The 27,784-nt window shown below is 39.9% G+C and overlaps 1 protein-coding gene, 1 long non-coding RNA gene and 1 pseudogene across 4 annotated transcripts in view; 2 read left to right on the forward strand and 1 right to left on the reverse strand.

Annotated features, from left to right (window-relative positions):
• The window catches only part of CCDC192 (coiled-coil domain containing 192), a 197,717-nt gene that overhangs the window by 145,077 nt on the left and 24,856 nt on the right, over nucleotides 1-27,784 (forward strand). The window contains exon 7 of one of the 3 annotated variants that reach the window (XM_073878615.1): nucleotides 21,771-21,827. The exons of the other annotated variants lie outside the window; for them this stretch is intronic. Coding sequence (XP_073734716.1) covers nucleotides 21,771-21,827 — 57 coding nt within the window. The remainder of the gene's footprint in view (nucleotides 1-21,770; nucleotides 21,828-27,784) is intronic. 3 annotated transcript variants of the gene reach the window in all.
• The window catches only part of LOC112815183 (uncharacterized), a 273,184-nt gene that overhangs the window by 81,150 nt on the left and 164,250 nt on the right, over nucleotides 1-27,784 (reverse strand). The window lies entirely within an intron of this gene.
• Nucleotides 10,643-10,931, forward strand: LOC112815182 (small ribosomal subunit protein eS27-like; annotated as a pseudogene).

Consider the following 27,784-nt stretch of genomic DNA (forward strand, 5'->3'; position numbering starts at 1 on the left):
CCCTCTCCCTCTGCCCTGCCCTCCCCCACTCATGCTCCTGTGCTCTCTCGCTCTCTCTCTCTCTCTCTCAAATAAATTAAAAAAATCTTAAAAAAAACCTGTTTGAAATCAGGACTGTGCTACAGAATCCCATATATGTTATCATTAAGAGTTTAAAAAGGATTTCATGAGATAGTGGAAATGCCACATTTATCTAATTGGTTTTACTTGTGGACCTTAGCAGCTAAGAGTCCTGGGGTCTTAGAAGAGAAAGTTAGTGGAATGTAATTAACACCACAGATCCAGGAGAATGTCAGGAGACATTGAGGGAAACAGAGCTGCCTACTCTGAAAGTGAGACTTAGGGCTTATCTTTCACTAATTATCTCATAAGAAAATATTAGAACCAGACCTTATATAATCCATCTGTCTTAATTCTATAAACATTTCCAGATGCAAGTGGGGCTGATCTTTTCTTTTTCATAATCATAACTTTTCCATATAAGTCCCAAGAGTCAGTAATTGAATTTGAGAAAAGATGTCCTTCTTTTGAAGTTGCTTTTGATCTGAAGCCAAAGGGAAGTAATTTATTTAGCAGAAGCTGTGGGTTCTAAACAACGATGTATATGTGGGAATATTGGCAAGTGAAATAAAGTACCTTAATTTATTTGTCAATAAAGCAGTACCAAGATGCTAAGAATTCAGTTCAGAATAAATTCTCAAGGAAATGGAAAGTGGTTTGAGGTTTTCTTTTTTCCTTCCCCATGAGCACACGTTGATGAACACTCTTATTTATGTTATATAAATAACAGTCCTTTGAAAACATTCCCAAAGAAAAGTGATAGACCTCGTCTTTTATTGCCTCAATTACATCAACTTTCCTTTGGATTAATTTAAAGTAATAAATAAATACTCTTACCCTTTCTTAATGACTGGTTTTACAAGTATATTTCTATTTTGGTGAAATTTTATTTCTATTATTCCTGGAGTTATTACATGCATCCATTATATTAAACACCATTTGGTGCTTCCGAACATTAAGCAAGAGTAAAAAAAAAAATCTTGATTGAACTTCAAATCACAGGAGTGGAAAAAACCTAATAAAAAGATTACACCAGAGAAATAAAATCTACATGAAATGAGCAAAATTCAAACCTAATTGAGATACGACAGCCATATGCAACTACTAGGAATTTTCCCCCAAAGTTACCATTCTGCTTGGTACCTAAAGGCTTTGCATGAGCCACTTCCTCTAAGATGCCATAACCTTGTATATCAGTCTCTACACTTGCCCCCTTTTGTCTTCTGATCCTTCTTCAGAATCGCTTTTCCAACTATTTCCACCACCACTACCATCTCCCCACCCACTCCCCGGCCTTCCCATGAGTTATGTATCCAATAAATCTTGTGTGCACCAAAGTCATAACATCTATTACAAGTATCTCTTCGCTTATTCTTTCTTTTATTACCAACAGACTGGGGGTTTCTTAAAGAGAAACGAGATGCTGTCTTATTTTTCTTTGTATCCACAGCCTAGCACAGTGCCTGATGCTTGATAGTCATGAAATGTTGGATGGATGGGTACTGAATAAAACTTAATGGGTCCTGGTGTTCTACTGCTTAATATGTTTATGAATTGCTAGGTGATGGAATGAGTTTGCTTATTAAATTAATGATCCTGGAGTCCTGGGATCGAGTCCTGCATCGGGCTTCCTGCTCGGCTGGGAGTCGGCTTCTCCCTCTGACCCTCCCGCATCTCATGTGCTCTCTCTCTCTCTCTCTCTCTCAGACAAATAAAATCTTAAACAAAAAAAAATTCAAAACCAACCCACGTGGCAGATTTACCAAGGAACAAATTATATTTTCAGATTGCCAGTGATACCCATGGAGTTGCTAGCACAGTTACTGGCTCCCAGGTTGAAGTAGATTATCAAATCCTGGGATTGATTTGAACTATTACTGATTCTGGTGCCCTGTATCATAATAAGTTGATTCTGACCTATCTCCAGCTGTGTTATTTCGTGACTTTTCACTTTACTATTTCAACTATGACCAATGTCATATACATATATTTAGATGGCTTAAAATCTGACACCTATGGTCCAAGTCAGAGGTTTGTCATTACATTGGCCAATCCTGTAAAACTGAACTGACCATTAGTTCCAAAATCCTCTATATCTACTCTTAAAACTTGGGGGTCTCCCTGCCCTACTTAGCACTTCAGACCAGTACCCAGCATTCTTGTGTTGGCCACAGCCTATGCCTTGAGCCACCCTGACCCTGCTCATTGTGCATACTGCTTTCTGAACTCTTCCTGACATCCTCTGGCTTTATCACTGGTCAACAATTTTATGATGATTTATTTGGTTTCAATACTCCAGGTGATACCTTGCGTTCTCACTCATTTAGTGACTGACCAATATATCCCTTGATGTATTATCTACTTCCAGACATTTATTTAGATAATATCCAGACAGATTCCAGACAGATATTTAGGTAATATCCTGCCTAATCCTATCCCAGACGTTAGCATTCTCTCCCCTGTGGCCTGATGCTCCCATCAAGTTGGTCTGGTTCCCATAGATACCAAGATCTCTTAGAAATTTAACCTTCAGTGATCTGGTGCAAGTCAACTGTTTGCTTACTTTCATTTAAATCATGATTATCTAGCAGGAGGGGAAGAATGAAGGGGGGGAATCGGAGGGGGAGATGAACCATGAGAGACGATGGACTCTGAAAAACAAACCGAGGGTTCTAGAGGGGAGGGGGGTGGGGGATGGGTTAGCCTGGTGATGGGTATTAAGGAGGGCACGTTCTGCGTGGAGCACTGGGTGTTATAGGCAAACAATGAATCATGGAACCCTACATCAAAAACTAATGATGTAATGTATGGTGATGAACATGACATAATAATTCAAAAAAATCATGATTATCTAATCCCTGGTCCTTCACAAATGGTTCTTTTCTTCAACCACTTCAGCGCTTTACATTAAAGGAAGATAAATTATGCAGAAGTAGAGTTTGGGTTATATCATTTTCATAGTCAGATATACTTCAATAGCTTCCCATTGCCTGTGAAACAAAATTCATTTTTTAGCTGACATTCAGAGCCCTCCATAAGCCGGGCTCACCTTATCTTTCTAGATTTATTTCTTAAAACTTCCTTTTACACACTCATATTCCCTCTCTCCATCCCTTGCACGACAAAACCTCTGATGGAAGCCTTCTGTCTCTGCTCTCTACTCCTGCCGACAAAGTAACAAAACCTGTCGGATTGGTTTTACTTTGCATGATTCCAGACCTCAGATGAGCGTCTAACGTTGCCCAGCCAAAGAGCTGAGATTTTTTCCAGGAGTCTGCTTTCTCACTCTCCAAGACAGCTGTTCTCTACCCTCTTATCTCTTCTCAAACTTCGCTCCCCTCCTCCACACTTAACACCTAGCTGATGACCTCACCTATAAGTCACTGAGAATACGCAAGCCGTCAAATGGGGACTCTCTCATCTTTTCACTGCCAAATCTAAATTCTTGCTTCATATTGTCACATGTGTTCTCCTGATTGTTTTTTGTTATCAGTGGAAAAGGTGTTCCTCTTCCCGTTCAAGGTTCTATCCTCCTACGAGCGCTCCTGACCCTGTGGTTTTCACCTTCCTATGTATGTCACTTATTTACCCTACTTCACACTTGCGTCACATACTCCTCTTTTCCAGCTCATTCCTATAGGAACATGTTGGTATCTCACATCTCTGATTTCTCATCACTCAGTACCTTTTTCCCACTCTTATTCTAAGATAAACAACTCCCCACTGGGGTCTTCACTTCCTCCCATCCTTCCAATTTGCTGTTTAATCCACCAGTCTTAGTCTCTCCAGCCCATTTAGATGAGGGTGTTCCACTGAAAGTGCTCTCATCAAGGTTCCCAACAATCCTCATGATGCCATACCCAGGATAAACCTTGCTATGTTCATCTTCCTTGAATTTATAGTCTTGTACAACACAAATGACCACCCCTTTCTTCTTGACACATTTCCGTTCTTGGCCTATGTCAAACCACAGAGTCCTGGTTTTTCTTCTTCCTTATTAGTTACTTCTTTGTCTACTTTGTTGAATTCTACTTTATAGTATCTCTAAAGATCTTCAAGACCTAGTTCAAGGCCCCTTGTTGGCGCGAACCAAGCTACTCATGCTGTTTGACAAAGTCCAAGTATGAGGGACAATCCTGAAAAATCAGGAGACGCCACAGCTGGCTCCTGCTACTTCCTTTCATTTTATTTGCGGCAATCTTTATATAATCAATTCTGGGGTTTCATGATGAAATGATTTATAAATTTAGTTATGCCTATGCAAGCAATCATAATGAAGCTGATTCCAAAAAGGCCGACGATGGGGCCAAGAAGTAAAAATACCCAATGTCCTCCAATCTGTAAGGGAGCTGTTGGATCCAGGCCCAGTAAAAATTCCTATTGATGAGATTCCTCAGGCACCTCTGAAACATCAGGATTCTAGGAAAGGAAAATCTCATTGTCGTTCCCACAGTACAGGGACCTCCCTATGTTGCATGCAAATAGGAGGCCACCTCTGGTATGCCCCTCGAGGCAAGCCCTGGAATAGGATTAACTTCCTTACCCCTGCTCCTCCCATTCCTTATGCTGGAGTTGATAATGAGGACATGAACAAATGGTATAAGATTAAGGGAAAAAGGGTGCGGGCATCATCTGACAGCCTCTGGGAAAGGATTAAGAGGAGTGATCCTCCTGTGGTGTCTATGGAGCAAGGACAGGAGACGAAAACATATAGAAATGGAATAAGTACTTTGATAAGATAGGGTGCACACGTTGTAAGCTATAAATAAAGTCGCTCCGAGGCTATCGGAGGGAGATGCTTACAACCTGATCCTGTGTCCGTGTCTCCTCCCTCGCCAACGCCGTCCTTTCCTTCAAGAAACCCTTTCCTGCTGGAGCTGGACTCCGGCACCTTCTTCCTCTGAATCTTCCATTTTTCCCTGAACCATTTTCCCCTGAATTATTTTTTAATTCCCATCACCTTAAATACCACTGATAGCCTAATAATTCTTCCATTTTTATCTCGGGTCCTCTTTCACACTTTGACTCCAGATTCATATGCTTGCAGGTGACCTTTATATTTCCTCTTGTTTATCTAACCTTCCAACTTAACTGTGCTTCAAACATGGTCTTTCCCTGTCTTCTCCCATACTAGGCAACGGCATCACAACCTACCCAATGGCTCAATCAAAATACATTGGTAAGAAGAAAAGCTACAGATTGAGATCATTGCAATAAATAAGTGGAACTCTATGATATAAAGTAAAGGTTGGAATAGAAGGGAAGAAGACGTTGATGAGGTAGGTCAGCAAAAATCGCTTAAAGGAGAGGACATTTCAACTGAAACATGAATTATAAGAAAAAGTCAAGCAAGCAGAGAGGCAGAAGAAAAGCACATTCCAAAAGGAAATAGCAAGGATTTTTCTTTTTTTATTATGTTCAATTAGGCAAGATACAGTACATCATTAGTTTAGATGTAGTGTTCAACAATTCATTAGTGGTGTATAACACCCAGTGCCCATCACCACATGTGCCCTCCTTAGTACCCATCACCTGGTCACCCCATGCCCCCCAACCCCTCCTTTCTGTAACCCTCAGTTTGCTTCCTGGAGTCCAGACTCTCTAATCGTTTGTCTCCCTCTCCGATTTCTTCCCATTCAGTTTTCCCTCCCTTCCCTGCGGTCCTCTGCGCTATTCCTTACATTCTGCATATGAGTGAAACCATATGATCGTTGTCTTTCTCTGCTTGACTTATTTCACTTAGCCTAATCCCCTCCAGTTCCATCCATGTTGATGCAAATGGTGGGTATTTGCAAATGGTGGGTTTTTAGCACAATATCATTATTTGGAATGGGAACAAAAAATGTTATGCCAGGGTGCCTGGGTGGCTCAGTCAGTTAAGCATCCAGCTCTTGATTTCATCTCAGGTCATGATCTCATGGTCTTGAGATCAGTCCAGTGTCAGGCTCTGTGCTGAGTGTGGAGCCTGCTTAGGATTCTCTCTCTCCCTTTCCCTCTGCCCCTCCACCCCCCACTTGCGCACATGCGCACTCTCTATCTCTAAAAAAAAAAAAGTGTTATGCTAATTACTAAGTGTAAAACAAGCCAAGAGGCTATGAAGAATGGGTTTCAAAAATTATTATTTGAAGACGTTTAAGGTTTTTCCAAAGACTTATTTATTTTAGAGAGAGAGAGAGAGCACACAAAGGGTAAGGGAGAGGGGCAAAGGGAAAGAGAGAGAGAGAGAATCTCAGGCAGACTCCTCTCTGAGTGCAGAGCCTGACCCCAAGACCCCAAGATCATGACCTGAGCTGAAACCAAGAGGTTTCGGACACTTAACGGACTGAGCCACCCAGGTGCCCAACTTAAGTTCTTTATTATCAGAATTAAGTTGTACAATTAGCTGATGTCATTACAGTTTTGGAGCAGTGGAGAAAGCCCCCAAGTTACAAAGTAAACATCATAGAACCTCCTTATCTCAAGAGAAAAGGTAGACAATCCTGAGATAATTAAGGGGCTGTGTTTTGCTGTTGTCATTGTTTAGTTTTGTTACCATGTAAATCTAATCATCAGAAAGCACAAGTCCTGGATAGACCGAGCAGTAGAGAAAATACAGATGCAGTCATTTCTAACTTATGTCAAAATTGGTTTAGTATCTAAGTTTCTCACCTTAGTTGAGATGCAGCTTAGATTTCCAAATGCCTTAGAATAATCTATGTGAGTTTAGCATGAATTCCTATTATAATTAGAAGTACTTTCAAGTGCGTACATAGATTTCAGATACATGGGTGATACAGAGAGAAATTAATCTCCATCAATCTAACAGTTCACTTGGCAACTTGCAGTGGTTCTCTAAATCACATTATCATTGTTATCCAGTCTTATGAAGATGTAGCATTGTTTCACGTGATGTTCTAAAAGAACCTAGATAATTATGGATTTAAAAAAAAACTTAGAAATCTGTATGAGAGTTGGTCAAATGTGCAAATAAAGATTTAAAAAAAAGTCAAGAGTCTGGTTAAATACAAACCCATGGCTCAGGGTTAGGAAAAGAAACAGTAGAGAGTAGGTTTATGTGAAAATAAAAGAACAGAGAAAATAATGCTCTCCATTGTTCAGAGTGACAAAGAATTGGCAGGCACCCAAATGCCATGGGAGACAAGATTAATACTAAGTATATCTGTCAACATCCTGTTTGAAAATCTTAGCCAGGATCAGAGGTATCTGAAAACATCCAAAGGGGGTTTCGCCTAAGAATGAGTCATATTCTCTGCAGCACAGAGCCCTAAAATATCAGTATAGGATGTTAGAAGTCAAACAGAACTTAGTGATCATCTTGCCCAACTCCTATGTTTTACAGATGAGAAAAATGGGGCCTAGAAAATCCTCTCTCCACTCTGCAGCGCTGGGGGGGCACCAGCAAGTAATGTACAGAATATGGACTTTTAGAGCCGTACAGAATTAGGTCTGGAACCCAGCTTAGTCACTCAGACAAGTCCCTTCCTATCTCTGACCCTAATTTCCTCAGCTACAACATAGGAGTAACTGTTCTGGAGAGTGGCTGTGATATCAGAAATAAAGTGCACAAAGCATCTGGCACCTAGAGAATCAACAAATGCTAAGTCTTATTCTCCCCAATCCTGGGATTAGTGGCAGAACAAGGAAGCCCACCTCAATCCAAGTGTATCTTCAATATACCCTCAGAGATCCCCAGTGACACTTCCCCCCCCTCCCCCCGCCAAAAAAAGAATGAGTGTGGTAAGGGCAATACACCATTCTATAAATACTTAGGCTTTTAATAATCTGGAAATATTTAATGAGTCACTACTGTATAAAATGTCAAATGGAACTTCCAGATTTTTCCAGTTCTTAAACATAGCAAAGGGCAATTGAACACAAGGGGCAGAAATCTAATAACTTGGTGCAAACATTCTAAATACTACTGAGGGAACCTTTTTGAACTGAATCTTTCACACATAAATACGTGTGGAGATGGGGTGTCAATGTTGCATATACGGATGCCAAACTCGTTTTCTTTTTTTTAAGATTTATTTACTTATTTTAGTGGGGGAGGGGCAGAAGGAGAGGGGGAGGGAGAGAGAGAATCCCAAGCAGCCCCCATGCTGAGGGAGCCTGACACGGGGCTCGATCCCACAACCCTGAGATTATGACCTGAGCCAAAATCAAGAGACAGACACTTAATCAAATGAGCCACCCAGGCCCCTCAGGATGCCAATCTAGGTTTTCTAAGTACAACGGCCTTTTTTTTTTAATTCAACAAGATTGTGTTAGATTTATCTAACCTCTAAGACAGAAAAAAAAAATTCAAAACTTCAAAGACTGAATGAATTTATAGGAAGGTAAAGGAAGATTTCCGAAGACTTAATGATTTGCCAAAGAATGAGACACTGCTAAAACGTGTATCTGTCCTAAATAGCTATCTCCATTGTGAATGTACATAACATGGAAATACAGGCCCACCACTGAGACGGTAGACGTAATGAATCACAGGCAATCTGATTGCTGAGACCTTTTGGTCCCATCTAATTCTAACCTATCTGTATAGACACAGTCATTAGCCATGACATATTCAATGAGGGGGAACAATTAAAAGTTTCTACAACCAGGCATCTGCTCTGTTGAACACTCTCCTAGGCTCGCCCTTTTAAAAATGAACATGAATCTTTTAAAATGAGTCAGGATTACATCTTTATTTATTTTTTTTAAAGATTTTATTTGTTTATTCATGAGAGACAGAGAGAGAGAGAGAGGCAGAGGGAGAAGCAGGCTCCCAAGGAGCAGGGAGCCCGACGCAGGACCCGATCCCAGGACTCCAGGATCACGACCTGAGCTGAAGGCAGACGCTTAACTATCTGAGCCACCCAGGTGCCCAGGATTGCATCTTTAGGGAAATATCCCGTAACTAGTTTCTGCTAGTTACCATCTAGGTAGTCACCTCGTGCCTAGAGTTGCCAATACAGTAAATTTAGATCTGGGTAGCTGAGAAAGGTAGGAGATATAAAGGATTTCATAACTAGAAAGGATCGTAAGGAGGCCTACAGGCTAAATCTCATTAACCAAAGTGCTCTATTTACTCCTTAAAGTATGGGCCTGTGCTATATGTTAGATATTTTGCATTAGCTTCAATCATTTAACAATCAGGAGATTTCCCATTATAAGCAGGACTTCCAGCTTCCCTGGAAAAGCAGGACACTGTGGCAATTCTGGGTCTTGAATTCTTGCCTGCCAACCTTTTGTTAGAACTGAACAGTCATGGCTCCCTTAAATGCAGTGAGTTCGCTCCAATGGCCCATCTCCCATCACTCCTGATGGGCTTACCCAGGTCAGCTCCACTCACTGGCCTTACCTTCACAGCTCCTGATAGAGTCCAAACCATATCTGAGAGGCGAGAAAAACCAAAGCCCAGAAAGATCAAAAGACTGATACCAGCTCCAGGACCTAGTTCTCACAGACAACTATATCTTTTCCCATTTTAGAAAGTCTGTGATGGGTAGTAGAGTGTTGGTTACTTCCTAAGAGATCAGGTAAGCAAAAAAAATACAATCCAGAGCAGTATCTATAAGGAACAAAAGACCTAGGTAAAAAGTAATGGCACCACAGACAAAATGTTACAAATTATAATCTTAGGTTACAAATGTATTCTTGAAAGGAGGCTTAATTATTATCAGGCAATTGGCTCAAATAATTTTTAATTTCTAAACTGGCTTTAGTTGGGTTTCAAATGTTAACATACACTAAGAGTCACATGGAGTCTTCGTGGAATTTAAATTTCTAGGCCCTTTTTTGAGGAGGTCCTGATTTAGTAAATCTAGGTGAAATGCAGGAATTTGCATTTTTGATGAGTATCATGGGTGATTTATTATACTTACTTGTCATAGTAAGAGGTCACTTTTAGATATTCAGTTCTGATCTCAAGCTCCAGATCTTGAGCATGGGACTCCGTCCTCTTCACTCAGAGGAAGTTTACCATGGTCCCTGCATTATTTTCCTTCTTTCTCTGTGTTCTCTGTGTTGTGGTTTATGAAAGAAAAACCCAAAGAAGGTATGACTGACAGAGTATGGGGGCTCTGAATGTAATTACCTAAATGTAATTGCTCAATTGGAATGTTTTTTCCATGGTGACTAGGTTAATAATTACAGTATCTCCTACCCACTCTATGGACTCAGCTCCTCTTCCTAAAGAAAACTTCCTTTGAATTGAAAAAAATTCAACTCGAATTGAAAAAAAAAAAAATCCTTTATGAACCAAGTCTACCATGAATTTTTAAAAATTTAGTTTGAAACACGAAGTCAACTTGTTTTGTGTTTCCTCCCTAAAATTTATATCTTTTACAGGTTTTATACTTTGTCTCCTATGCCTGTTAAACAGACTTTAATATAACCAAACAAGCAAAAGAAATATTGTTACACAGTAGTTCCCTCCCATGTGACCAACATTTGATTCCACCTAGTTGAACTAGATCTCATATGCTATATTAGAGCAGAATCCACTTAAGCTTATCTTACTTAAAGCAGTTTTAAAGAGAAAAATTCTTTAAAAAAAAAAAAAAGATTTTAGCCTTTCCAGCGGTGACGACCTCTCCACGAGAACATGCCCCTTGCGGAGGATCTCCTGCGCCCGTCCCCGGGAGAGGAGAAGAGGAAGCACAGGAAGAAGCGCCTGGTGCAGAGTCCCAACTCCTACTTCATGGATGTGAAGTGCCCGGGATGCTACAAAATCACCACCGTCTTTAGCCACGCACAAACGGTAGTTCTGTGAGTCAGCTGCTCCACTGTCCTCTGCCAGCCCACAGGAGGAAAAGCAAGGCTTACAGAAGGATGCTCCTTCAGGCGGAGGCAGCACTAAAAGCACCCTGAATCAAGATGAGTGGGACACTATCCCAATAAACAGATTTTGGATTTAAAAAAAAAAAAGATTTTATTTATTTATTTGAGAGAGGGAAAGACAGAGCAAGAGTGGGGTGGGGGAGAGCCAAGGGAGAGAGAGAGGCAGACTCCCCCTGAGCAGGAAGCCCAACGTGGGGCTCGATCCCAGGACCCTGGGATCATGACCTGAGCCGAAGGCAGACGCTTAATGACTGAGTCACCCAGGCGCCCCGTAAAGAGGAAAATTCTATATTCAGTCTAAAAAGGTTAAAAAAAAAAGTGAGATAAAAAATTAGTTTCTTAGAGAGGAGAGGTTGCCAAAAAGGAATATAATGTCTGTCTCCAATTAATCCATACTGAAAGTCTGCCGAAGTAATACCACATTACAGAAGATAACAAGAAGGAAGAAGAATTTCATAGAAGCAGAGCTGAATTCCCAGTAGTGTAGTTCTGAATGTGTAAGTTCGGGTTCTCAGGTTGTAAGTGCAAACAATAAAGCAATTCTTGACATAAAAGCAGGCATATCTAATCAGGCCACTCTTATAAGAAGAGATAAGGCCTTGGAGGACTTTTGATATCATTTAATGGAAACCAACCTTATGTATATATGGAATAATACGGTTTTAAGAAAAGGGCATGTAGGGGGCGCCTGGGTGGCTCAGTCGTTAAGTGTCTGCCTTCCGCTCAGGTCATGATCCCAGGGTCCTGGGGTCGAGTCCCGCGTCGGGCTCCCCGCTCAGCGGGAAGCCTGCTTCTCCCTCTCCCACTCCCCCTGCTTGTGTTCCTGCTCTCGCTGTCTCTCTCTGTCAAATAAATAAATAAAATCTTTAAAAAAAAAAAAACAAAAAAGAAAAGGGCATGTATAATGTTTTCTCTTCTCAGTTTTTCTCCTAAGAATTAACTTTAGGGGATTTTCTCATTCCTTTGTTATCTTTCAAAATTTTGCTTTAGAATACATGTTTTACTTTAGGAAAGCCCTTTTAAAAAATTACTTGAGAATGTGAAAATATTTAAGAGTCTTTCAGCTTCTAATGTGTTTTACTTCGAAAGTAACTTTTATAATACTAAAACATAGGTTAATGTTCTTCAGAGGTAATTAACACGATTCTATCCAGTAATTTAACCCCTCCCTGATATCAAAGAAGTTTAAGGTACTGCGTAGTACAACAGTAATGGTTTTTAAAAGAGTAAAAAAAAAAAAAAAAAAAAAGTTAACTTCAGCTTTATCAAACATAGGAACTTAGCAACTGGATAGCTTTAAAACATGCTAAAGAATATTTTAATGGTCTGAAAGAATTCCTAATGTGGTTCCCAATATCGATTAATAGAGAAGGAGAACTGGGTTAGTTACTAGAATCAGAGTTCCCTATGTAATATAAGGCTTGTGTATAGGTGCAGAATTTATGAAAAGAAAAGAAAAAAAATATGCCCTACTTTAGGCAACATTAAGTAGCCCTGTTTTGCAGGAATGATGAAGTGGGGAAGAAGGGCCAAGTCGGATGGACTGGGAGGAGATGGGCATTAACACAGCAAGCAGGAAAGGTTGCTGGATCCCATGAAATACCCAGGATATGGAAGGACCAGCCTTATAGTAAGGGGAGCCCATTTCCAGATGTGCATCCTCAGCAGTGTCCTACCAGCTGACAGGCTTGGGGCAGGGCAGGGGGTAGGGGAGAAGGTTGGACGCTGTTGTGGCCAAAGAGGTTCCAGGGTAAATTGTAGCAATTCAGTATTTAGGACCGAATTATGGTTTCTAAACAAGACTTAGGGCTCTGGCGCACACGGGTCACATCCGAGGAGGACAGACTTGCTCTGTGAGCAGGGGCCCCTGCCCTTGGTTTTGCCTTCTCTGTGGTGCCTGCTCCGGATTCCAGGGCAGTGATAATATCCAGAGAGTGGGTTTCATAGAATCAGCTAGCTTTTTAGGAAGAAAATAAAAATTTAATAAATGACTCATGAGTCCTGGATGTGTTTTGAAATTGAGTCCCAAATGTTAGAGAATGCTGATAATTTTAAACTCTAGATTAAAAGTTAGAATTATGTCTTTATTTTCCTGTGCTGCATTTTTTTTTTTTTTTTTAGAGGGTAGAGGTGGGATAGGGGAGACTTTTTTCCAATAAAACAAAAGAAACGGTTTAAGACAGGTTGAAAGAGGGCTAAAAAGCAACCATTCTAAACTGGCGTTTGCTTGATGAGAAAAGATGTACAAGACAAGCAGAGGAAAGACGAAGACACCCAGAAGCAGAGACACAGGCCCTGCTCTGAGGCTGCTGCCTGAGCCTCCATCAGTTCACACAGCATTTGCAGAAGAGGAAATGTTGAGAGAGAGTTTCTGGAACAACAGGGGGCTGGCTTAGTCATAAAGCTCCCGTGTCAGCAAGCAGAAGGCCTGCTTCTGAATTTACAAGGCATATATACAGCTTCTCCAGTGCCAGCCATAAATATGAAAGGTGGTTATACACGCCCTCCCACCAAAGACAGAGAAATAAACAAGAAAAAGGATCAATGAGAAAAAGGAGACCTCAGCTATTGTCCATTCAAACCCAGTCACCCGGCAGAGACCCTGCAGATTCAGAGCTCATCTGTGAGCTTGCAAATAGCCCCGCTGGAAGATTCGGGCCTGATCGTGATCTTGCAGGACCAGGCTCATTATGTACAGTGTCTTCAAAAATATAATGAGTTCTCAAAAGGACCTGCAAGTATATCTTTGAATATTTACCCAAATATCATGGATGTGTGTACGTTTCAAAGGAAATGGAATGGGCATAATAAGGAGGAATGGGCTCTAAATTCCGTGTGGGATGGCAGGTGTCCTTAGTGGTTAACCTCAGTCAAGTTCATGTTTCCACTGATGCTCAAGTAGTAGCTTCAGATCCCCAGAGAGAAGTGTCCAGCCAGATCTAAGAAGCACCTGCATTCACAGGTGTTTAGTTGAAGTTTATTCATTGTTTGTTAGAGACATTTTAACACTTGTCTTGTATATCTAATTCTCAGGAGAGAGAACAGAAAATGAAACACAGGGATCTGAATCCCAGCTCTGCTAATCCTAATAGTTTGGCTGTGCCTCAGTATCCTCATTGCTCTAAAACCGAAATAGCGTTGTAAGAGTTTGTTGGAAAAAACATATAGAAACTTTCACGCCACTTCCTCTTCCTGGACGTGTCTCTTCCCCTCAGGGATGCTACACCTATAAAGCTGGGTTGCTTATTTCAGCTCATCCTAAAGTCAGATGTACAGGTAAATGGAATTGTGTTTATTCTACTAGTTACCAGAGAGAGTCCCTAAGGCTGGTCCAGTTTCGAGGGGAGAGAAATTAGATTCCACCTCTTGATAGGGGGTAGCCAGTTCACAGTTCAGCAGAGTACGTGAGACAGGATCTTTGGAAATGGCTGGCTGCATAACATAATTTTGAAGGTCAAAAGCAGAGTATAGTCTGCTGGTATTTTCTTTGTAACAAATTCCAATTACTCCTCAGGCAGATACATACTTAGAGTGGATGGGTACAAAGGATTTTGGGGTCAGGAAGACAAAAGAGAAAAGCATATTAAATATTGTAAAACATTCTCAGGGCACCTAAGACTCAGATAGATTGATAAGGATCCTGAGCCTCAACCTCCTGGACATACTTGCTCGGCCTCCTCCAGGCTTAGCTACCAAGTAAGAGAAGCAGAGCAAGCTCTTTTATTTAATTGGGTTTTCTTTCAAATTATTTTTTATTAAAGCAGTATTCTTTATAAAAGATGATACTGCTGTGTGGATCAAGTCTTACTAAATAGCTGGTGTCTCATCTGCAAAAGGACTGATTTGAGAAAAAAACTCAAACTTCTAAATTCAGGATAAAACTTTTTTTCCCAGACAACATATAATTTGGTTAAAAAATATGTTTAAGTCTTGAATAGGTTATTTTTTAAGCAGAAATATGAATTAATCTAAACAATGAGACATGATTATCAATTTTATTTCACACAATAAAAGCAAGCATCTACTTGGAGCAAACAAAAAACACACATTCCTTGCTTTCATGAAGCTTATGATGTAGTGGAATTCATTCCATGTTGTTTCACTGAAATATTCCTCAGGAAATTAAACTGTTTTGTTAAATTATAGCATTGCAAGATAATGGCATGAAAAATCACTCCATTCCACGGGCGCCTGGGTGGCTCAGTCGGTTAAGCGTCTGCCTTCAGCTCAGGTCATGATCCCAGGGTCCTGGGATTGAGCCCCACGTCCATCTCCATACTCAGTGGGGAGTCTGCTTCTCCCTCTACCCCTCCCCGCAATGCTCCTGCTCTCTTTCTCTCTCTCCCCCAAATAAATAAATAAAATCTTAAAAAAAAAAAAATCCTTCCATTCCAAATGGCAAAAAATCAGTCATTCCAAAAACCTAAATGGCATGAACAATCATCAGTAATTCACAGTTCTTCTGGATAGACCTAGGCCAAAGGAGGAGGGCCTAGGAGGCTGGTGCCAAAGCTGTGTCTCATTTGTGTTTTCATGAATGATTAGTAAAAGGTTTTGCTGATGAGAAAAATAGATACACGAGGTGCCAGATACCTTATAAAACTATATTCGTGTCCCTACTGAATTTGATTGATTAGAAAAGTGAACAAATATAAAAAGTCTGGAAATTAATAGAGAAATCAGAGACATTAGATATGGAAAGCAAACACAATTAAAAATAAAACCAAAAATAATTAAAAGATGACGGAAGGATTGAGAGAAGGAGGTTGTTTTTACACCAGCTTTGAAGAAAGCCTAAGGGAAGCCAAGAATCTTCCTCACGCCCTAAATCAGGACTTTTTCACCTTTTATATATCCCCATCACACCCAGTTTTGATGGTTCATCTCAAACCCTGCCACCGAAGCCGTCGCAACATCCCGATCCTACTTTACCTTGGTCCTTCCCTGACCTATAGTCCTGATCATATGCTTTGTATTTGAGCTGTGTTTCTGCTCTATTCTCTACCACTTCCTAATTGTCATATTTGTAAGTTTTGTCAAACCAGCCCCAGTGCCCAAAGTACGCAGTCTACCTATAGGACTCGCCGGTCAATCACAGAAAGTTAGAGGAGCAGTGAGCAACCTTGTTTTCTCAACGTGGAAATGTGCCAAGTGGAATGAGGTACAGATGAGAGTATCAGAGTAAACAGCAGGATGAAACGAATGAACTTTCTTCAAGGTATTCTTTTTATAAAGGTCCTTGGAGCACATTCCTGCACCAAGGCCAAAGTCGCAAGTGGGCAATACTAACCAGGCACCATCCCCAGCCTTAGTCCGGCAAAAATAAATAAAACTCAATTTTTCCTGACCTCCCTGCCCACACACATCTTACTCAGGGAGTTGGAGGCCTGGGTCTGCGCCACAGATAGATAATGGTCTTAAATGGTTTAGGCAGGGTGGTCAAGGAGCTGGCAGAGAACTCACCCTTCAACTAGGTGACGACTAGTTGCGGGGGGGGCGGGGAGCTATTCCTCTACCCTCTTGGGTTTTGTAATCGGAGCCTGTAAATTAAACTGAAACAAGATGATTAACAGGAGAAAAGCATACAAATATATTTGATGTTAATATTTTTACATGACACGGGACTTCGCAGGAAGGAAGTGAAAACCTCAAAGACGTGGTTAGTCCTGAGAGCTTAGACGGCATTTTAACATAGGGTGAGAACTCGGAGACAAAGAACAAGGGGTTTGGGCTTTTAGAAACAGTCAGTTGTGGAAAGGTAAATGTATAGGGAAAATTAATGAAGGATTAGGGTCATTTAGTAAGGTTTGTTTGTACAGATTCCACTCAGATCAACTCCATATTTCTAGTGATAAGGATGGTACAAGGAGGGTACCTTTCTCATGGGAAATTTTCGCTCTGCTCTGAGGGAGAAGGGGGGAGGGGACAAAGACCTTCCTGAATCTGCTGTTTCTCGAACTTCCTTCGGCTCCAAATAACCAACATGCCAAAGCAGCATACTTTGGGGTAGCATGTTCTGATCCCCTTCACTAGCTACCAGTTAAAACCTGAGGAGTTCTATTCAATCATTCAGTCTGTTATCTTTCAAGAGTGTTTTTCAAAGAAGGATTCTGGGATCCTCGGCATCAAAATTACTTTGGATGAAAGACACAAATGCAGAATGCTGGGCCTACCCCAGACCAGTTAAAATTAGAGTATCTGGGGTGGGCCTGGAATCCACATGTTTAGCAAGCTTCCAAACAATTCTCAGATTTTGTGTTTTTTCATGCACGGGGCTGCTTTCATGCACAGAGAGGAATGGCAAGAGCTGTGTGTCGCCTCCTTTTGAGATTGCATGTGTTCCAGAGTCCAGCTACAATCCTCACTGGCCCCCTGCACTCACTCACATTTACCTCACTGGCCCATACAGGAATTTGTATTTTCAACCCATGGTTGAGAGCCTTCTGGGTTTTGTGATGAGGGAAGACCGGCAGCCTCTGGTAAATCTAAGAGATGTTTCTGAAAACCTCTGCTGCCTAGTTCACTTCAGTTCAGAAAACAAAACCCCAAATTAGAAACATAGGGACTCCAATATGGCAGACAGCTACATTTATCCTCTTGGGACTTGAGGAAACCTTATGGCCCTTCTCTCTACACCAAATTCTTGTCAGGAAGCTAAGAACTGATTCCCAGAGCCTTATTCTTGTTTCATGGCTGGAACAAGGGGATCAATACAAAGTATCTTTATGTCACTTCTTCTACAACTGCTCAGAAGTCATGAGGGAATTTAAGAGGCAAACTTAGGACAGTTTCCCAAGACCATGTTCATTCTGACCCTTAGGAAACAGAGGTCAGGAGAAAATGTCATAGGAGTAAGAGAAAGGCAACACTGCTTGAAAGTTAATGAGAGTCCACTTTAAATCAATGACCCATGAAACTGTTACATACATCCAAACAACCAGAGCATATTTAGATATCATTCTTACATGTAAGCTGATTATTCTTATCTCTACCAAAAAATATAGTACTTAACAACTATTTCGTTTATTATGTTAACCAAATTTTTAAGACAAAAATAACTCATAATCTGATTGTCCCAACAAAATATTATTTTTTTCATATTAGCTCTTTTAAATAAATATATACATACACAGTTTTATAATTAAAGTACTGTATTATATATTCTGCTATTTTAATAAGATCCTTTAAACTTCAGTACTATGGGGATCCCAAATATGGTGAATAAATTACATATACAAGAGAATAATCGCTGAGGGATATAAATCTTTCTTTTAACGATAACTAAAAAATCTAGCAACAGCAGGAAATAGAAAACAGTGTATTCAATTCTTGAATCTGGGTCCTGACATTGACAACATACTTGTTAAAAAAAAAAAAACTTCCTGCCCTCCTTCAAATAGTTTACTAAATGCTCTTCAAATGACTTTCATAAGCATCGCTTACTTGATCTGATCATTACCCCATTTCCAGATGCTTCCTATCTCTATGTGTTTGTGGAACACATATCATACTTGGTAATGAAAGTACTGCTGGACTGGTCCTCAACAGAGCATTCAACACCCCGCATGACTATAAAGAGAGAAGTAAATGCTCACAAAGATTGCTGACTGCCACAGCTGTAGACAATTTTCTGGGTCTATGTGGCATTGCAGAGAGAATTATCAATGATGACGCCAGTTATTCCGGGCAGGCAGAACCTAGGAAGTACCCTAATGCCTCAGTGATTATTTTAAGTGTGTGAGTCAAAGTTGTTACTTACCTGAAGTTGTTCTGGAGCGTGTGACTTTAACTTGACTAACTGTTCAACTCTGTTGGCTCATTAGTCAAGGCACATGTGGTTGCAAGTGTCAGGAACCCAAATTAATTTAACCCAAATTTAAACAAAAAAAGAGCAAGTGTAGACTTTTGTAATAAAAAAATCTCAAGCATGGCTAGATCCAGATGCTTGGACAATGTCAGTGGGATCCGGGACTCTGTGTCTTCCAACCCTGCTTTCCTCTACAGTGGGTTGTAGACTGAGGTGGACACCAGCAGCATCACACTTGCAATGTATATGCTTAGCAACCCCACTCAGACAAGAACTCCTTTTCTAGAGCTGTCTCACCTAAGTCCTGCAATTCACTCTCTTGGGAGAATTTTTTTTAATAAATCATTAAAATTGGATAATGTAAAGTTTTAGTTGGGTATGCTCGGTCTCTATGGGCACCAATGGAGCCTCCAGCAAGGTCAGCTGCACCTGAGTTATATAGCCTGAGAGCAGAAAAGGGGAAACTACCCAAAGTTAAACTGGTTTTACTAATAATGGTAGCACTAACAGGAACAAACAAAAAATAGCTGTATACTGCAAACAGACGTGATAAAACCTTGGTCTCAAGTCCTGTCTTATGGGACCATATTTAAACCAATAGGTTTTAAAAGAAAGAAAATCCAGGGAAATGGAAACTTCTACCAAAAATCTTATTGTTCTAAGATGGCAACCAGTTATTAACATTAAATTTAAATGAGTGAATTTCATCATGACAAAAAGTGGCTGTGATAGATAATGACTCACCCTGCTCCCGACCACCTGCCCATGATATTCTAATCCTAAACCCTGGACCCTAGGGATATGTTACTTTACATGGCAAGAAGGACTTTGCAGATGCGATTAATATTAAGGTCCTTGAGAAGTGGAGATTATCCTGGATGATCCAGGTGAGTCCTGAGGACATGACTCCTTAAAAACACGGTAACTTACTTGGCTGTGGTCAGAGGGAAATATGATCACAAAGAAGGGTCAGGGGGATGTAACATTAATGGCACTGAAGATAGAGAACGGGAATCAGGAGCCAAGGAATGTGGACAGCCTCTGGAAAATGGAAAATGTGAGAAATGGATTCTCTTCTGTAGCTTCTAAGAAGGAACACAGCCCGGCCATCACTGTGATTTTTAGCTCAATGGCACCTGTGTTAGTCTTCTGACCTCCAGAACTGTAAGAGAGTAAATTTGTGTTGTTTAAGCTGCTGTTTGTGACATTTTGTTAGGCAGCAACAGAAAACTCACACAATTATTTTGGCACTCAGGACATAGTTCACACCACGTGGAATAGCTTAGGCTGAAGAACCCCATTTTGGCAGAGACATTTCTTGCTCACTGAAGGTGCATGTGTCACCCACCTTTCCCAGGCTCTGTGCCGTCAGGTAGGGTCATACAATTTTGGGTTTAAGTAACATAGATCACATCTCAGGCTGAGACAAGGAAATGCCCCATGCTCTTCCCCTGCCCAGCTCTTTAGTTCTCTGCCTGGGCAAATTGGAAGGCTCTTAAAGAAATGGTGGTGCCCCAAGACACAAACATCCTGCCCGGACCCCTGAGACTCTGCTGAAAAGGCGCTGACTGGAGAACTACTTGCAACAGATTGTTCACAAGTGAGAAATAAATTTTTGTATTTTAAGCTACTGACATTTCCAGGTTTTTGTGTTCCTATAGACTAATCAAGACTACCCTGACTGGTATACTTACTCAGAATAAGGCTATCTCAGGAGATGAAGGATCAAACCTATCTAGCTCAACATGGAAACTACTTTGCAATTCCCTCTCTTATTAACCTATTAAGTTGTATCATTTATGCTTCAATTTCTCTGTACAAACAGTTGGGAGATACGTAATTTTATACAGCACTTGGGAAAATATTCAATATTCTATAAATGACTATTCCTTTCATTTGCGTTGTTTTCATCAGACAATAATGAATTTTAATTTAGAAAATAGAAAGGAATTTGGTATTTTGTTAAGAAACAACAGTCTTGTTTTTCTGTCATTGGCTGGTAATGATAATGGAGATTCTATACTTTCAATGTTAAGCTTATATGATAAAGATTTATATTTGTGTGATGAAAATTGCTATTTCCTATCAATATTTTACATTTAAGACATCTGCCAAGATATTAATGAATTTTAGCAGAACTGCATGCTTATGGCCATCAAAAAGTATAACTGACAAGAAAAAGTAAACTCACAGTCTGAAATGCTTTCCTAAGACAACTGGAATGCAAAAAAAGTAAAACTGAAATACAGTCCATTTTAAATAGAGTAATGGCTTAATATTTTCCATTTAATCGTCCAGGGTGATAATAACAGCTCAAGGAGAGCCAGAGCCAATTCCTCTCCTTTATTTGATAGAAGACAAAACTGAGGACTATTAGTTTATGCCAGTAACCAATAGGGGCAGAGATCATACCTGAGGGCAAATCTAAGCTAAGTCAGAAAGTAGGTATGTTGTTAAGGCTAAGCTAGATTTATACGACCAAAATTCACATCTTTCTAATTGTGGTAAAATACATGCAATATAAAAATTCACCATTTCAACCATTTTCATGTGTATAATTTTGTGGCATTACATATATTTGCATTAAGTGTAGCCAGCATTACCACCATTCATCTCCAAAACTTTTCCCTCATCCCAAACCGAAACCCTGTGCCCACTAAATTATTCCCTCCCATGGCCCTGAGTAACCAGATTCTATTTTCTGTCTCTATAAATGTGACACTTTTACGTACCTCCTCTAAATGGACTCAATCACTATTTGTCCTTTTGTGACTGGCCTATTTCTCTAAGCACAATGTCTTCAAGGTTCATCCATGTTGGAGCATGGGTCAGTATTTCCTTACTTTTTAAGGCCAAGTAATCGTCTATCACAGGCATATATCATATTTATTCAGCCATTCACCTGTCCACGGACATTAGCTTGTTTCCATGTTTTGGCTATCGTGAGTAATGCTGCTGTGACCAGTGGTGTATAAATATTGTTGAGTTTTTCCTTTAATTTTTTTGGGGGGGGGCATGTATATCTAAAAGTGCAGTTGCCGGATCATATGGTAATTTTATTTTTTGTTTGTTGAAGAATTTCCATTCCGTTTTCGGCAGATGCTGCGCCATCTTACATTCCCACCAACAATGTGTGAGTGTTCAATCTCCCTATATCCTTGCCAATATTTGGTAGTCTCTGGGATTTTGGGGGGTGGTTTTCTTTTGTTTCATAGGAGTCATCCTAATGGGTACGAAATGTTATCTTATTGTGGTTTTGAAAAAAATCACATGTTCTTACCGCTGAGAAATCCTTCCACTGGCTTTGTATGTGGGTGTCACTTGTTTTTTGAATTTGAAAACGTCTGACTTGCTCCTTACAAGAGGAATCATACCAACGAATAATGTCAAACTAACCCATAAGTTAGCATTTTAATCCTTTTAAAGCAACAGAGGTAAATAATTCCTTTATATAGGGGCAAATTTTTTTTTCAAATGTTCTCTTTTACAACAAATTGAAGTGTTTTGTTTATCTTAAAGCCTTAGATTTAGATTATAATTTGTCTCAAGTCATTCACATTGAAAACTTTTTGCACATTATAATTTTTTAGCTAGTATAATTTAGTGTATCACAGAATTTTTAGATACATCCCAAAATCTTTCAATTGTTTTCTTTCTTGAAAGAATTAGATACTTAGATGTTAGTCTTAACAACTATTTCAAATTTTTACTTTAAATTGGCTCTATTTTAATCACCTATTTCAAATAATTAAATATTTAACCTCAATTTCACTTCAAGAGGTTTTGAGTTTCCATTAACTATACTACCAGCAGCTAAAACTTGTAGGCACAACATGAAAAAAAAAATAAGTTACCAAAAATCTTTGGTATCGTGGTGACTCTTCAGTAAATGGCACAACCAATGAAACCTATAATAATCCTTATCCCCTTTCTAATCAACTGAGTCGATATGAAATGACCGGTGAGATACTTGATTCAGTGACCCACAGCATTCTGCCCTTCTAGACACAAGAGCAACAGTGTATAAACTCTGCAGATATAGCAGCCAGATTGTAATAAATAGGAAGTATATTTGTGAAGGAATGTAGGTGCTTATTGTCTACTTAGGGTTGGTGCTTTCTAAGAATATGATCACAATTCAGAGTGGCTTAATGTCATCATTTTGTTCTTCTGAAGAAGAGTCACGCCATCTGATGCCTCATCTTACACACACACTGATGATACACATCTCATTGCTTGTTCATCTCTAGGACAGCAAACCTTATGGTTCTTTCCCAGGACAGATGATTTTTTTTTTAAAAGAAGGAAATATTTAAAACATAGTAATACTCTTACGTTCAGTCATTTCCCCTGGTAATGTAATTTGAGAGCTCTTTGACTTGGACCAGATCAGGTTTTCCCTTAGGAACTTAAAGGTTTAAGGATTTCTACTAAGAACTAAATGAAATAAAGTTTATATGAAGATGTTTTTCTAAATCTGAATTTTTACAGAAGTATAAAGGAATATTAGTCATGGACTAACATTATCATTCATTCTTGTCTCATCTTTCACTTTACCAAAACAGAATAAAAACTTCAAATAAATTAGATCAGAAATAAATTTTAACAACACTTCTCCCTGATAAAATCTAAGTACATTAGTGCTATCATCTCACTTGCTCAAGGAACTTAGAACTGTTATACTGGTTTCTGATTTGAATTTTTGTAGTAGTAGAAAAGTGTTTTGAAATATCCTGATATAATTTCTAGTCTTAGTAACTTATTTTTATTTTTATTTCTCCTCAAATTTCCATTTGCCATTAAAAGTGGGACCTTGAAACTAAGACTTACTCCTCAGAAGAGAGCAGAGTAACAACTCTATAGTACAAAGAATAATTGTTTGGGGCGCCTGGGTGGCTCAGATGGTTAAGCGTCTGCCTTCGGCTCAGGTCATGATCCCAGGGTCCTGGGATCGAGCTCCACATCGGGCTCCTGGCTCAGCGAGGAGCCTGCTTCTCCCTCTCCCTCTGCCTCTCTCCCGGCTCATGCTCTCTCTCTCTCTCTCTCTCTCTCTCTCTGTATCTCTGCATCTCAGATGAATAAATAAAATCTTTAAAAAAAAAGAATAATTGTTTAACTGTGGCATTCAAAGTGAGATTTTTAAAGCTCCATAAGAAGATAATAGTTTTGAAAATCAGGCTTTGAAGAGGAAGAGTAATTTTTTCAGACTCTCAAAATCATATTCTTTCATAGGTTGAATCACATGAAACTTCTAATATCCAATCATTTTTTACCAATAGGAATGGAAACCTATTATTATTCATCCTATAACATATTTTAAGAACACAAGCTTGGAGAGCTGGCTCAAGATTGTACCAGAGAAAAGGAAAGGAGATTAGGTGATGTGACCTAAAGAAAATTCTTACTTTACTGTCCCTGGGAGGAAGAGCCAAAGAGAGAAGAGCAAGAAAAAGTCTGTGAAGACAGACACAAGGTCAAACCTCTAGGAGAAAGCAATGGGCAATAACATAAACACCCTGTTACATTGGGGCAAGTTCACTGCTTTACCACGTGGTCAGAAACAGTGTGCCCTCCAAGATACCCCATGCTGAATGGCCGGAAGTGGGAGCACTTCTGATCCTCTATGTCTTAGATATTAGTCAAGGAAATACAGGCGTTCCCTTGTGCCCCATCTGGGGTGGGGATTCAGGGGCAAAAGAGCTGAGAGGGCTAGGGCTGGGGCAAGAAGACAGCTTTGACATTTAGAGAAGAAACCAGGGAATAGTTCCAGTCCAATGTCCAGTTCCACTGCAACATCTGACAAGCAGGTGAAACCAGCTATGTCTCAGCAGGCAGCAATCAGCAAAGGACGCAAGACAGCAGTGAGACAACAGTGACCACAGCAGGACTAGGCAAGTATCAGGCACCTTTCTGTCAAACCACACCAGTGGGGTAGTCACTATGGCAATGTATGAAAGAAGGAGGTGAGAAGACCCCAGAACTGACCTCAATCCTATAGAGACAGAGAGAGGACTGTTTTCAACCGCAAGGAAATAGCAGCTCTGAGTGGGCAAGATTAGGTTCACTTATTTTTCCCTGGCTTCCAAGTGAGATTAGGAGATCAATAAAAACAAGACATCAATTAAATTTTCAGGCATACCACCCTAGACATGGATAAAGAGGTTCTTCAAAATGCGCTGCATTTAGGAAACATTTTTTCTATTTTTATCCTATTTGCAACTTTTTAATTTGCTGCCTTCTTTGTAGTCTTCTGTGCCCTTCATATTCAATGGTCCCAATCTCAACAGCTATACATGCTGGAAAGCTAAACAATGTGTCCATCGTCATATGGCTGGTTAATGAAAGAACTAGAAACCGCAGTGGCATTTTCTGACACTAGAAAGTCCAAGAGTGCTTTCTAATAAACAGAGAGTTTGGTTGTTTTGTTTTGTTTGTTTGTTTTTTAAGTTTTAGTTATAAAGTGCAAAGATGGCGATACACCGAAGTTTACTGAGTCAATGATAAATGGCTTCTTTTATTTTTTTATTTTTCTGGTGAAGATAGATAAATAGAAAAGTTCAAGACTTGATTAAATGACTTATATATATTGTTTCACTTCTCAGAGAAGACCAGAATCTCGATTCATCTTTAAGATGTCTTTTTATTAGCTTTCCTATGAATAAGCATCAACATAAGGATCAAATTTCAGTATTTTCAAAATGTGCTCATTTTAAATTTGGCACAGTTTCCTTACTTCCGCTATGTCTGCCAAGACAAGCACCTGTGTGAAAGAGACATGTCAAACAGATCAAACGGAGGGAGTGACTGACTGTAAGAAGATGAAGACAATCAGAATGTGTTACAAAGGGAAGTTGACCTTCCTGAGTCTCCAGAGCCTCAAGATGATTTCAGGTCTGCAACTTCTCCCTGAAGCTAGAGGCTAGACCCTTCCTGTCTTGTTTATATACCTGCAAAATGATATATGCCTATATGGCTTTCAAGGTAATATACTGTAAAGTTCTCTACTTATTTACTTATTTACTTTACTTATTTATTCTTTATTATTCCATTTTAAGGATCACTATGTAGTGGGTCCCTAGAAGCCTTTGACATCCTCACGTAATAGCAAATTCAAAAGCTCAACGGACAAGAACGAGTGGCAGCCCTTGATATTGGCTTCCTAAGTAATTACAAAGAATTCACGATCAAATGAACCAATACTGTACCTTTCTCAGATGTGTTGGTTAATGTATCCATTTTCATTAGCAAGTGAGTGGTGCAGAATGACATAACATAGGACGCCTGGGTGGCTCAGTCAGTTAAGCGGCTGCCTTCGGCTCAGATCATGATCCCAGCGTCCTGGGATCGAGTCCCACATTGGGCTCCCTGCTCAGCCGGGAGCCTGCTTCTCCCTCTGCCTGCCTCTCTGCCTACTAGTGCTTCTATCTCTCTGTCAAATAAATAAATAAAAAAATCTAAAAAAAAAAAAAAGAATGAATAACATAAAAGGAAACTTCCAGCTGTGCTTCTAAATGGGTTGGGTGTGTAATAGGGAAATCCAGACAACAATAAGCTCTCAGCATTGAACTAGTAATTGTTCAGAACTGAATAAATATACAGGAGTTTAAATAGTTGTACGTAGCACAATTGCCCCAACCATTCCCATTGTTTTCCTGTTGCAGCAAAGATAGGGATTTCTGTTCCCATGCAGGAGCCATAAGAAAGGTAGTATCCAGTAGTAAACAGTGGACCACTGACTATCCAGATCACAGTATTTCACATGACCCCATAGACAGGCTAACAGCAGTGTTCTGCCAAAGTATAACCCATGGGGAATAGGCCTTTGAGGTTGTTTAAAAGTGGCAGGCTGTGAGAGAGAAGCCTATTTCCTTTCTTGGAGCCTAATTTAGCTTGAAAATGAAGATAGAATATGAGTTTCCTGTAGCTTCATGCATTGTGTAATTTTATTGGACATAAACAAACTTGCTCTGAATGACTTATAGCAGCCCACTGAGATGCTTACTTTAATGTAAAATGTGACCTTCAAGCTATATATTGCACATCATCCAACAAGAACACAAAATACCTCCCCACAATGCCCCTTTACAACCAGCCGCACCATCAAATCCTAGAACGGAGACTGCTTTCTTAAATTTCACAAGGCGTATAGTGAGTCCTAAAATATTGCGAAGACATCAACCCACATTTGTGGAACACAACCGTGGGGCACATAAGTGTTCAAGCCCTGGAGATCAGAAGCCAGGTGACACCCTGTCTCTATCTGCAAGGAGTTTACATGCCAGAGGAGGAACACGGATGTAGATACTCAAATACTAGTAATCATCCACCATGTTCTGATGCCTGAAGGAAAACTGGGCGATAAACCGGCTGCCGTTATTTAAACTTGGAAAGTCCTCACGATTCCAGAGATACTGCCATTTATTTGTCATCGAAATGGACATATCCTATACCCTCTCCCATAAAGTGGTCACGGGAGGCTAGATGAGCACACATATATGGTATTCCTCTCAGCACAAGTTGGTATGCTCCATAATTTATACATATTGATTGACAGATATTCATATAGAGACTTTTTTCTTCTTGGCCCACAGAGGGGATGACCACAGAGAGTAAAAGTGAAACAGAGGGAAAGAATTGATACCACAATTCCCTATTTTTGCCTCATTTTAAGCCCTTTACCCATTTATTCTAAGCCCTATACCCACTCATCCCCCATCCCCCACCACCTCCTGCCAAAAAAAGTTTTTGTCAGGAAACAAGGAAACATCAAGCAAGGAAATGCTACTAACATATGGTGGTGTCTTCCAACTGCTCTTGAAGTAACACAGAAGATGAGCATCTTCATTGATAGTGTGTAAAAACCAGTTGTATAGCTGTTTTCCTATTTTCGCCAATGAGAATAAGTTCCTGGGGTTAGGGGGAAAAAAAGTTGTACTTTACACTTTTTTTTTCTTTTAAATATGATATTTAAAGGTTATACCAGAGAGACTGTGGAATTTAAAGTATTCCAGGTAGCCAAGGGCTTCTGCATTTGCAGAAAGCACAGGAGAAAACTGGCTCCTTGATAATGGGTGCAGCCTCTTATCTTGA

Source organism: Callorhinus ursinus, unplaced genomic scaffold (genome assembly GCF_003265705.2).
Source record: "Callorhinus ursinus isolate GAN/ISIS: 27379988/994484 unplaced genomic scaffold, GSC_fseal_2.0 scaffold30, whole genome shotgun sequence".
Taxonomy (NCBI): domain Eukaryota; kingdom Metazoa; phylum Chordata; class Mammalia; order Carnivora; family Otariidae; genus Callorhinus; species Callorhinus ursinus.